The sequence below is a fragment of the Miscanthus floridulus genome, chromosome 8, assembly GCF_019320115.1.
Source record: "Miscanthus floridulus cultivar M001 chromosome 8, ASM1932011v1, whole genome shotgun sequence".
NCBI lineage: Eukaryota > Viridiplantae > Streptophyta > Magnoliopsida > Poales > Poaceae > Miscanthus > Miscanthus floridulus.
Genome location: NC_089587.1, coordinates 37,224,816 through 37,237,628, shown reverse-complemented (window position 1 = coordinate 37,237,628; position 12,813 = coordinate 37,224,816). Strand labels below are relative to the sequence as shown.

Sequence of the window (12,813 nt, the reverse complement as noted above, 5' to 3'; positions counted from 1 at the left end):
TTGATCCGCTTCTTTTTTCATCCGGAACAGTGCTTTTCTTTCACAAATTCCTTCAGATTCATCCAGATTCCTCCAGATTTCTCCAAAATTTCTTTAAGCGAATGGGGCCATAGAGCAAATGGGGACGAAGGACACAAATTTTACTGGGTTGCGGCCGAGACGATGGATCAGGGGTAATTGAGTCCAAAACGTTGTTAAACTGTGCAAAACAACTTCAGTTATAAACATCTGACATACCCTTTAGAACGACTTTAATTTTAAGTACAGAGAGAGTATGTATTTTCTGCAGAATAGTAGCATTGAGGACACCGTCTTCTTTCCTTTTCTCGTCCGATCCTAGAAAGCCAACATCCAGCGATGGGGTGGCCTTAGCTGCCGGTCTCACGGAGAAATCAGCAGGATCTGAGTACATAAGCTAGCCAAAGCTCTAAAGCATCTGCAGCGGCGAGCGCACAGCAGAAGAACTGAAGAAGCCACCAGCTGCCAGCCTTTACTTTGACGTCCAGACCGGAGTCAAGCCGATTCTAACGTCCAGGATTACACGAGCGCCCTCACCTGCCCACTCCCGGACTCCCCCATCTTTGCGACGCTCGTCGGCTAAGCTCCAGTCCTTCCCCACAAAAGCAGAGACGCGTCCGACGCCGCCGCCAACCCCTTCCCCCATCCGCGCTCCACCGCCATAGCCGCAGCAAAATATCAAAATCGGAGCCGCGAAGCACCACAGAAAATTTTTCCCTAGGGTTTCCACGCAAAAACCCTCCTAATTCCCCAATTCCGCGCCGTGCCCCCGCCTCCTGGGCCCCGGATTTAGAGTTTATGCATGGCTTCCGACCCTCCCGGCGCCGGCGCCGGCGGGGAGGAGCCGACGCCGGGACCTGCCCCCGCCGTGGAGGCGCCGGCTGCTCCCGCCGTTCCGCCCAGGTCGCGCTGGGCCGCGGAGATCAAGGTCTACACCCGTAAGCACCCCCGCAAAAACCCTAAACCTCCTCCAGAACCAGCTCCCGCCCCCTCCCCATCCCCCGCCCCAGCCCCTGCCCCTGCCCCTGCCCCCGCCCCCGCACCTGCTCCCGCTCCCGCTCCCGCTCCCGCCCCCGCCCCCGCCCCTGCCCCTGCCCCTGCCCCGGCCGCGAATCCCCTTTCCGAAACCTTATCCTCGATTCGCCGCAACATCCGCCGCGCGGAGGCGGCGGGCGCTGCGGCGCGGCCCGATCCGGCAGCGCCGGCCTCGGCTCCCGCCCGGGCCCCGTCTGGGGAACGCGGTGCCGCCTCGGGGGACCCCTCGTCTGGGCTGAACCGGGTCGGTGGCCGTATTCCTAACGGCCATGGGGACGACTGGGCGGCTGAGAAGGCCGAGAAAGCACGGAAGCGCAGGGCGAGGAGTGAGCTGCGGCGCCGGCTGGCAGGGGAGCTCGACCAGGTCCGCGTGCTCTCCAAGCGGCTGAAGGAGGCTGCTGAGGCCCTGGCGCAGCGGGAGGCTTCTGAGCCCGCGCCTTTGCCCTTGATGGTGCTGCCAACACAGCAGCAGGTGGTGGATGCTGGGTATGTGCAGCCACAGTTCTCAGCTGGTGATATGGCGGTGCCCATGTCTGCTCAGATTGCAGCTGCCGTTACTCCTGGCCACACGCTGCTGCAGCGCAGACCACTAACCGTGTCGGTTATTCATAATGAAGCCTTTGAGAAGGAGAAACGGACGCCAAAGGCCAATCAATTGTACCAAAATTCGGAGTTCTTGCTTGCCAAGGATAGGATTCCTCCCTCAGATTCACATGGGCGCAAGAAATCTAAGCACCACAAGAAGAAGCATAGGTACCTAGAATCTCGTGGCGCAGACTTTGATGCCGAGCGGCGGCTCTACTCTCATGCGTTCAAGAAGTCCTCATCACTTCTGAGCCGCTTAATGAAGCACAAGTTTGGGTGGGTGTTCAACAAGCCTGTTGATCCAGTTGCACTTGGTTTGCATGATTATTTTACTATTATCAAGCACCCAATGGATCTTGGCACGATAAGGGGACGGCTCAGCCATGGGCAGTACAGGAACCCGAAGGAGTTTGCTGAGGATGTCCGGCTCACTTTCCATAATGCGATGACATATAATCCCAAGGGTCAGGATGTGCATTTCATGGCGGAGCAGTTGTCAGGAATCTTTGAGGCACAGTGGCCTGAGATTGAGGCTGAGGTTAACTACCTCGCATCGTGTCCTCCATTGCCGAAGAAGTTTCCACCTCCACCAATTGACCTGCGCTTCCTAGAGAGGTCAGATTCGATGAGACACCACATGGCATTGGACACCAATTCAAGACCAATCAGTCATACTCCCACTTATACCCGTACTCCATCAATGAAGAAACCAAGGGCAAAGGATCCAAATAAGAGGGACATGACAATAGATGAGAAACGTAAGCTTAGTGAGAACCTCCAGAATTTGCCGCCAGAGAAGCTTGATGCTGTTGTGCAAGTCATTAAGAACAAGAACCTATCAGTTATGCAGCATGATGATGAGATTGAGGTTGAAATTGATAGCATGGATGCTGAGACACTTTGGGAGCTTGACAGGTTTGTGGCCAACTACAAGAAGAACCTGAGCAAGCAAAAGAGAAAGGCCGAGCGAGCGATGCTTGCCAGACAAGATGCAGAGTTGCGTGCACAGCACCCTATACAACCACCGCAACCAGTATGAGCACTCTGTCATTTTTATCATTACTACTATTGTTTTAAGCAAAACTATTTATAATCAACTGTTTCATGCGTTGCAGACACCAGTCCCCCAAGAACCTGTTGGTGAAAAATCACCAAAGCAAGTTGCGAAAGGTTAGCCCTATTTTCTACTTTATCTTAAAAGCACATTACAAGTAAGGTAATAAGTTTATGATTTTTGCCACAAATAGATTCGCTGGCAGGTGAGCAACTACCAACGTCTGCGCCAGAGCAAAATGATGAGAATAGACAGAATACGAGTAGTTCAAGCAATTCAAGCAGCTCCAGCAGTGACTCAGGATCATCTTCTAGTGGTAATACATCTCTCTACTTCCCTTGCTGCTATTTAGCTCATGACTGCTACTTAAAAAGCCTAGTAGCCTGATCAGGTAACATTCTTTTGGCAGACTCAGACAGTGATAGCTCCTCTTCAGATGGATCTGATGCTGGCAATTCATCTTGAGATATAGGTAAGTTTGAATATGAACATTTTGTGTTTTATGGTTGAACATATATAACTCCATGCAAATACCAATACTCTTGCTTCAAAGAATATTGAAAGCGGCAAGTATTACTCGTTGTTATGTGTGAACTCTTGCAATATTTATGGTTAACCACCATTTTATAGTTCTTTTTTACCAGTACTTGTACAGTTGTCTATGTGATTATCCGATTATGTAAGATATGAGCAGTCTGATCTGTGTACCTTGTGAAATGTGCATTTAGAAATTATAGAAGCATAAGATTACCCCCCCCCCCCCCCCCCCCCCCCATCACCACCACCACCCCCCTCCCACCCACCCCACCACCACCACAACACACACACACATAAAGACCTTGATGCACTAAAATTTCATGATTTTGTGCCCCAGCGTTTTCTTGATAGGTGCTTGTATGCATATGACTCTGGGAGGTTTATAAGTAATGATAACTTTCTTTTACCCAAAATGAATTTAGTCCATTTATTAGGTCTCCACCTGATTTACAGAGATTTCCTATAAAAATAATTTATCTTTATTAGGCTTTTTTATAGTTTCCTCAGCTGCCAAGGGGACCTCTATGTTAGAAGGTGATCCGTATTTTCATGGCTACAACAACAACAAAGCCTGTCAATCCCAAGCAAGTTGGGGTAGGCTACGCAATGAAAATAGGATCTGTTTCAGACATCTCGTTTTTATGCCTACCCTTGTTTGTTGACATGGCCTCAGAGCCTTGTAAATATCATGAAGGCGAACCTGACTGATTGATCAATTGTGAATGATATGTTTGGCTGTAAGGCCTTTGCCCATAGATTGTGTGTTCCACTAGTTCAAGGCAATGCTTGACCTGTTCATTTTTCCATTTGGCAAGCTTTGTGTCTTCTGTTAGTAATTTGTGGTAGCACTTGAGCAAGCACCATGGTTGCCCTCTTGGCACTACTAACCTGGCTGTGCTATTTTTGTTGTGGTCATGGTGATAGATGCATGCCTTTTTCTTGAGACCAGTGGCATGGGGCCCTGGGTGCCTCCATTCTGGTCGGCCCTGTCGCCCTGATGTTAATGTTTCTGCTAGACACCGTTCTTGTTTGGGAGGCGATGAAACATTGTGTGGCTGGTGTTAAATGCTCTGTAATGCCTGCGATGTTTGTTCACGCTGTAATTTTGTTGCATTAGTAATGAAATTCAGGTTCATCCTATTATGGAAAAAAATAATAATACAGCCATGATATCAGTGTATTCCAGCCTTGGCCTTCGAGCTTTGTATTGACTGCAAGATGTAGAGTCTCCTCACGGACAGCTCATTGAGTTAGTGTACCCCCCCCCCCCCCCCCCCCCCCCCCACCCACCCACCTATAACCTTGGTAGTAGCACCAGCTAACTCTTACTATATCAAATGAAAGTACAAGAAATGCAAGTAATCAGCTACATCATTAAACATTCCCTCATTCTAGAGAACCATACAGGGGCTGTATTTATTCCTATATAAGCTGATATTTTGCTGAGCTGGCATTACTTTAGAGATCCTTTATATGCTTCTATGGTAGTTGATCTATTTTTACAATTGGATCATTGGTTGTTCCTGTAGTCTACCTTGCTGGATGGGCAGATACACTACTTTTAAAGAGTGGAGATGGGACAATAATATGTTCAAAGACAGTTTCAATTATGCTGTGCAAGAAAAACAATAATATGTTAACCGACAGTTCCAATTATGCTGTGTAACAGAAGACTTGGTTTGTGTATCTTTTTAAACGAAATCCTTCAGAAGTGAAAACTGGAGTCTGTGGTTTACTTGTAAGGAAATTTCTGGGCACATGGATGGTCATTCCCATTCTTTATTTGGGGTTTCGAGGCGTCTGTAGGACAGGTTCTTATTGTTTGCACGAAAGGAGGAACATGATTTTCTTTTTGAAGACCTTCCAGACCCTTTCTATTTCTGTGAAAAATAACCTAAATCATGATGCCATGGCCTATTTAGTGAGGATGTTATTCCACTAAGGTTCTGTTAGCTATTACACTGGCTTTTCCAAAAAAAAAAAAAAAAATCTTCCCAATTTTTGGATTTGCTGATGCTTTTTTTTGGGTAGCCATGTCCTCAAATCCTAGTGCAGTCGACAAAGATTCCTCTAACTAGTTAGAAATTAGATTACAGAGCATAACACATCGCATCTATTGCATATTGCCCCTAATGTCACAGATTAACTCGGAGCTGGCCGATCCCTTCTAAGGCCAAATAAGATATTTGCAGACCTTCCAGCGATGCTGTATATGTCAACGTTTTGTCATTTGTGAAGATGGCATAAGTAGCTATAGCTTCGAACTTTGATGAACAAAACAAATTTTAGTTGTTTTTGTAGACGATGTCCTCATTTCTTACATAGTGCAATAGAGCATAATGTTATTATTATCATAAGCAATTCAAGGACTTCGTAATCTTTTCTGCGATAGCTGAGTGAGCCCGTATAGGTTATGGCAATTGCTGTCTACCATAAACATGAACAAGTGCACATCTTAACATTTCTTGTCAACATCTTGACAGTTAGTCTTGAACCATATTTTGTCTCCAAAAGTAGACTAGAAATATAGATCTTGTCAGAGCCAACTCAAATGGAACAAAGTTTTTCTGTCGTTTTGTTTTGTACATCTTAATGAATGGATTGTTAGACTGTTGCTAATGTTCTATGGAATATTTTCCCCCAGTAGATTTCTTGTGCTTGTTCTTAATGTTTCTACTATTTTCCTGAGGTCATAGGTCATTTCTATTGTGTAATGTGGTTTACCTTGTTTTGTTTTGCAGGTTCAGAAGTTTTGTCGAGTAGACAATAACTGTCTATTTGACGTGACAATGGCACCATAAGATTGTACATGCTTACCTTGTCTGGCTTAGGAAATCCCCTGTATTTTAAGTAGCTTTTGTATGTGGATTCACCCGCTGGAGGCAGTAACTCGTAGGTTTTGTGGTGTACTCGCCTAATAAGACTAGGCTTGTTGCTGACACACCATCTTCGTACACCGCACTGTTGCTAGGAGCCCTCTGGTTGGCTCAGTAGCCTGTACATTAGCGGCAGCTTGAACATTGATTCTGTTTAGCTGTGTTGATTGCAGTATGTAGGAAGGCGATTGCTGTATGCATTGTTTCTTCCTTTTGTTAACTGACTGATGAAAGCATTGACAAACCATATAACCCCCGTTGGTGTTTAGTTTGCCACCATCTTTCTGTGGAGTACCAGTAACTGTTGTGGCTTCATCACCATGTGCCAAGGTCCATTCGATTGACGATGTTCTAAATTTGGGTCTTCGGTTAGCATAAAGTTTGTTGATGCACCTGATGTTTAGCATCACGACTATTGATGGTCCATTCTTGTGTTCTGGAGTGAGGAATGAATGTTTGCTTGGAAGATGGCTGTGTTGCGCAAGAGAGACCTTTGGGTGGGTAGCAGGTAGCCTCCCCTCCCCTGGTGTTGTGGCGAGGATGGTTTGTTGGAGATGTGGCTATGTGAGTATAATATGCTGTTGCGCCTTTCGAGCTGTTTGTTGCCTGGCGTCTTCCAAATTCCCATGTTGGGGCGACGGATATACGTGAAGGCTGGGCTGCAACGGCCTCCAACATGCAGTCAATTGAAGCGAGCTGTACGCGTGGCGCCTTGGACGACGTTTATATGAGCCCATTGGAGTATACTCAGGTCAGGTGTCTGGTCTAAAAGGAGCACTGTAGTAAAGGTAGTAGTGGGGTATTCGTATCTGGCTATTTAAAGGTAGTAGGGTCACCGTAATTACTTAGTACTACACACGTAATAAGTCTGCCTGCGGTGACTAGCGAAGGTTCCGAAGGTCCCCTTGACCCTTCCATCCATCATCCATGTGCTGCATATAAACCGGTCACCATGCAACGCATGACCATGCCTAGTTCGCTTGAACTTATCACTCCGACTTATCAGCCATAGTATAATATCTTTCTCTAATAAAACAGCATCAGCTGATTTATTAGCCGCAAAAACGATCAGCTAAACAGACTTGCCTGCCACAATCTCTCCACGCCGCCTGCATCATGCCTCAATCATTTGGGCTTGGGCGGTTGGGCCACGCCGCGCCGCTGCTATCTTACTAGCATCATCATATTAGGTTTTGTTCTGTACTCGCTTTATTTGATATGATTTATATTTATATTTATTTTTCAACCACCGAAAAAAGTAAAACGAGCCGCACATGGCAGCAGCACCAATAGGCAACAGGGAAGGTCGAACCAAAGAAAGAACTCGACGTGCAATTGGCAACGACCTGACAACGACGTTCTGGGAGGGGAGGAAAACCACCCACGACGTCCGGGTTCTTTTTTTTTATGGTTGGACCGACGGCTTCCGTGCAGGCTGCTGGCCCGTCACCAAACCTCTGCGTATTATGCAGGAATAATGAATCGGATGCTCGGATTACATGCATAATCTCTCACATGGGGACTAGTTTTTGTGTGTGTGTATTATTATGTGACTGACTTGGTGGACTGATGGGCCATGCATGTTACGGGAGAGTGGATGGTAGCTGGGAGAGAATCGCCTCACCTAAAAATTATACTTCAACCAACAAAACTTGCTCTTGATTCATCATCTAGTGCGGCGTGTGTGTGTCTTATATTATAAATCTTTTATTTATTACGTGAACTGTACCTCGCTGTTTTTCTGGACGTAGCTTTGTTATTATCTTCGTTTCATCGGAAAGAAACAAGCTGTTCGATCGTGTTTGGTAGAACGTTGTAATTGTATCCTTCTTTTGGGTTGGTACTAAACATGATTACAAAGACGAATTATCATTGTTGTGACCACTGTTACTTTGCAGTCGAAACTAGCCATTCAGTGTCTAATTAGTTGATTTCAGTGTTTCTTTTTTGCCAGACACAGTTGACTTCAGTGATCACAAAGCAACCAAGTGTAATGTTACCAGAACTCGACCGTACTAGTTTAATTTGCGTCTTAACCTCTAAAACGAGCGTGCTAGCCAAATACAATGAACTCGACAACGGACTGGTTTACCGATCAATCTGGTATCGCGCCTAATGACCCTAAGGTTGTTCTGCTTTTAGTTATAATCAATCTATTTGCCCCACATGACGGATAAAGCAAAAAAGAAAGAATATTAAGAAGTAGATTATTGAAAAAAATGTACATTAGGATTGCCTAAGCAGAGGCTTGCGAAATCGGATTGCGTGTCTAATTAGTTGAACAATCCATTAAGGACCTCAAGTGAAGTTGTATGATTGTCCAAAATCGATGATTGACTATAAATTCTTTTTTGTGATGACTTATACGTAGTTGCTACGGATCATATTGATTAGAAAATGTTTTATATACGAAACTGATGGCACTAATTTTGCAGCATATCGTTTACATAGTGTTGGACTAATTTCTGATAGTCAAACTACACCCTAACTAATTTTTTTCTCAATACTGCCTTCCCATGCATTTTCTTATATTTCTCATGTATCATTTTCCCCTGAAAAGATATCAAGAGATTTGTTGCAAAAGTTTATTAAAGGAAAGAAGCAACGTAACCTACATAGGAGACAATAAACTACAAAACAACTAAAAAACCACCAACCACTAGAGGGAAAACACAAGACCGTGGCACATAGTTCACCAACGGGAAGACGAAGGGAATGTTTGGTACCTCAGCTATGTTTCTTGGTCTCATCTTATTGGACGATGCTAACCTTGCCACAGGTGGCGAGCCAAGGCTCGTTTGGCATCGCTCCTTGCGTCTAGGTGCTATAGCGCACTGTTCACATATAGGGCTGAAGCAGCATGGAGCACCTCTAAACAAGATCTTAACTGATTTGATTTGAGTTTGTAGAAAGAAACCTAGAATATACGAACCTTTGAGACAGCCTAGCTCAGCATCCAAACGCCGATGCAACTTTGATTTATTTGCTTGCTAGGTGAGACAGGCTAGCCAAAGATCCAAACACCTTCAAAAAAAGGCCTGAAGAGTTATAACATACATATAGAGGTAGACTAGAAAAAAAGACCAACTACTCATGAATGGTGGACGCATGATCTACTAAAACATTTGAACATTGATGAGTCGAGCCACCTCACATCTCAATTTTCTGTACTTCTCGTATATTTTAGGCCTCATTCGGATCCACCTAGCTAACAATTAGCTATATATTAGCAATTAGCTATCAGCTGGTTTAACTATTAGTTGTATTAGCTAGAAGAAACCAATTTATAGCTAATTCTTAGTTAGGTGGCAGGTAAGACTGTCGGGTACCATAAAACGGGGTACCCCGAGCGTACACCGAAAGAGTCACTTAAATCCCGTCAACAACAAAGCTAGAAGGTAAGCCATGGGTTCACCACCAGCCCCGACCAAGCCCACCGGCTCTCCGCCTCGCCTGAGGCCTCGCACGGGAGGCCTCGACACCCTGACGGAATCTCCGCCTCGCGCGAGGCCTCTCGCGAGAGGCCTCGGCAGGGAGCCCAATCTCCGCCTCGCCCGAGGCCTCGTGCGTCCAGCCTCGAGCAAGACAGCTATTATCCGTATCGCTCGAGGCTGGCTTGACAATAACACGTCGCTCTCGCCTCGACCAGCCTTCCCGACGGCATGTCACGTCTCATTAATGCGTCAACCACTCCTGCAATCTCAGCCGGACGACGGCTCGACACCGCGGAGCGGCCGACAAGACAAGGAGTCACATCAACGCCATACCGGCTGGGATTACCGGCCACTGTGTTCTGGCGCTGTGCCCATGATCAGCGCCTGAATTGCACTGTGCCCCGTAACCCCCGCCCCGAAGACAACGCAGCATGGGAAATCTGACCCGGGTCATCATCGCCTCCAGCGTACCAGATCGACCGCTCCCTCCGGGCCTCGGCACTCTACGCCAGGGTCTCGGCTATCTCGGGATTCACGTCTGCCGAGACCCCCCACCGTGGTTCGGCCTCGGCACCGACCGAGCCTCGGCCTCGCGCGCAGTCAGTCCACAGCGACCCGCACTGATGAGGACATCGCCACGCTGGACACACCGACGCCATGGTCTTCCCCAAGTTGCAATTCGTTCCCAACTCAGCTGCCATGTCGCCCTCGGATTCAGCAGACACGTCATCACTGTTTCGGTCATAACTTCCTCATACGACATCGAAACGGGCCGTTCTTGGATGCGTTGGAAAGGGGACGACGACGCCGTCGTTTTGGATCTGGTTCCAGCTCCAGAAGGTCCGTGGATCATTCTGTGTGACCACGGCAAGGTGCTGCGTCACCTATTCGGGCCAACTTGGCCATGTATCGTGTCGGGCCTTAAGCCCAAGTTGTGGCCGCCCAACCCCTGGCCGTCCCCAACCCTAGGTCGAGTCTTAGACTATAAACACAGCCGCCGCCGCTGCTACACAATTGGGTTTTGTTTAGAGTTTAGTTTTCCATCGAGAAATTGAATCGTTCATTGTAACTGTGGTGACAAATCCTTTTACAGTGATCTAGGGCCCCTGTTCTTGATCTCCTCCACTGTGTCGATTAGTCCTTTGGAACCGAGTTCTTGAACCCTCTATTGATATTCGCGACATTCATATTTGCAATTTCAGATTGCGTGTTTTACCTTCTTGCTTGTGCTCTTCGATTCGTTTGCAGGAAAAGCCTTCTTGGCGAGGTCAATCAAGTTGTGCTTGGTTGATAACCAACGGAGCAGTGGTGTAACAGTTGCAGGGTTTGAATCGCGTCTGATTTGAAGCCGGATCGCCAACGTCGAGATCTCCACAAATCGAACTTACCGGCTACCTCTCGGAAGATCGGGCCTGTACTCATCACGCACGCTGACCGCCGCGCCCGCTCCGAGGCAGCCCTGGAGCTCCCATGACCCATAGGATCGGATGTGACCAGCACGTCGCCCCAGCGCTCCAAGGACGGACCACTCCGACGACCACACCACCATAGGAACAGGCTACAGGGCTCGGACACGCCGCCTCTGTTCGCACGACGCCGTATAGTTAGCACCTGTACAACCCTTGTCCTCCCTTCAAACTATAAAAGGAAAAGACTTGGGCCATTTCTAGGGGGAGAGGACAGGCACTCACAAAAACAACACTCTGTAACACGCACACTTCCTTGCTGCCTGAGAGCGATGTCTCAAACAGCCCACATCACTCCACGCCGAGACCTGGGACTAGCTCCCTCTCTCACTTAGCTTGTAACCCCCTACTACAAGCATTTCGGTGCAAGGAATACAAGATCGATCTCTCAGACTGGACGTAGAGCACCAATTACCCGAACCAGTATAAGCCTTATGTCTCTTTGCATCACCATCCGGGATTGGGAACACGCAGCACAAATTCACTAGTTGGTTGAGGATCCCCTAGTCCGAAACACCGACAGTTGGCGCGCCAAGTAGGGGATCTGCGTGTCAGTTTCGTCATCCCAACAAGTTCCAGATGGCAGACCCCGTACGACCGCTGCGTCTCGGCACGGTGGTCTGGTTTGGGAGCCTGGAGTTCATGTCTCTAGGGCACGAGTACGACATGGTACTCCTCACACCCCGAGCCCTGCCTGCCGACGACGACGTCATGCACCAGCAGCCCAGGCGCAGGCGGCGCCTAGGCGGCCGCTCTCGCCGCGTTCGCCGGGCACGACGCGAGCAGAATCACCCCGATGCTATGCGAACCCAGGGTGACTCGCCGCTCTCTGCCGGTATCCTACGACCAGCTGTTGGCGTAGGGTCCCTGGTTGGGGACCTATCTAGCCTGAGCCTGGACAAGGGAAAAACACCGGTGGCACCCGGCGATGCCCCGACATCAAGCTCCGCTCCACCACTCCCTAAGGAGCCAACTCCGGCGGAGCAGAGCCCGGTGACGGCACCATCTCCATACCCCTTTGGGTTGAGAAATGCCGACACCTCTTATGCTTACGCCTATGCTTCCACTCACACGGATCTCTCGGGACGCCGCCAGTGCTTCGCTCTTGACTTCGACACCACCACGTCGACCCAAACCCACACCGATTCCTCGGAGGAGGACGAGGCATGGGCCGGAGCAGATTTCTCTGACCTCCACGACCGTGAAACCATGCGCCGCTTCTTGGCCGCAAGTGATTATTGCTTTGGCAACTCCGATTCTGACGATGAAGGTACTTACGATCCCACTCGTGAGTGCTTCCACGTCGGACTTGGGATGCCAAGCACAGGCGACGAAGACGAGGGGGTAGGCAACCGTACTCTGCTTCATCAGGGAACGGGCGATGCCACGCCTTCATGTATCGTCCCACCGGCAGCACGGAACGAGAACCTTGCCCTCGGACAATTTCGGCGCCCGGACCTGGAGCAGCTCTGTGAGCTTCAGGCCAAGATCGAGCAAGATCGACTCCTTCTGCAACAGCTCTAAAATACTCTTGAGCAGGAGCAGCAGGGCCACGGTGACGGTGGAGGAGCCCGGCGGTGGGCTCGCGATGTGCACCACCGCATCAACGACGACGAAGGGGACGATCGTCCCCCAATCTTCAATCGCGCTAGCCAGAATGTCGCGGCTACAGCGATGCTTGTGCACGTGATGCCCGAGCCCTCCACCATGGAAGGGCGACGGGTTCGCGGCGAGCTCCGGGATCTCCTCGAGACCGCCGCGGTGCAGCAGGCCAAGAGTTCCACCTCCCAGCGGCGTGGAGCCGCCTC

General features: G+C 48.8%; 1 protein-coding gene across 1 annotated transcript; it reads left to right on the top strand.

Moving 5' to 3' along the window:
- The first annotated feature begins 501 nt into the window (after positions 1-501).
- LOC136476188 (transcription factor GTE4-like) lies at positions 502-6,357 on the top strand. The gene is made up of 5 exons (XM_066473934.1): positions 502-2,671; positions 2,754-2,808; positions 2,886-3,008; positions 3,102-3,164; positions 5,971-6,357. Exons 1-4 carry the CDS (start codon positions 821-823, stop codon positions 3,155-3,157), a joined length of 2,085 nt encoding a protein of 694 aa, XP_066330031.1. The 5' UTR covers positions 502-820; the 3' UTR covers positions 3,158-3,164; positions 5,971-6,357.
- The last annotated feature ends 6,456 nt before the right edge of the window (positions 6,358-12,813 follow it).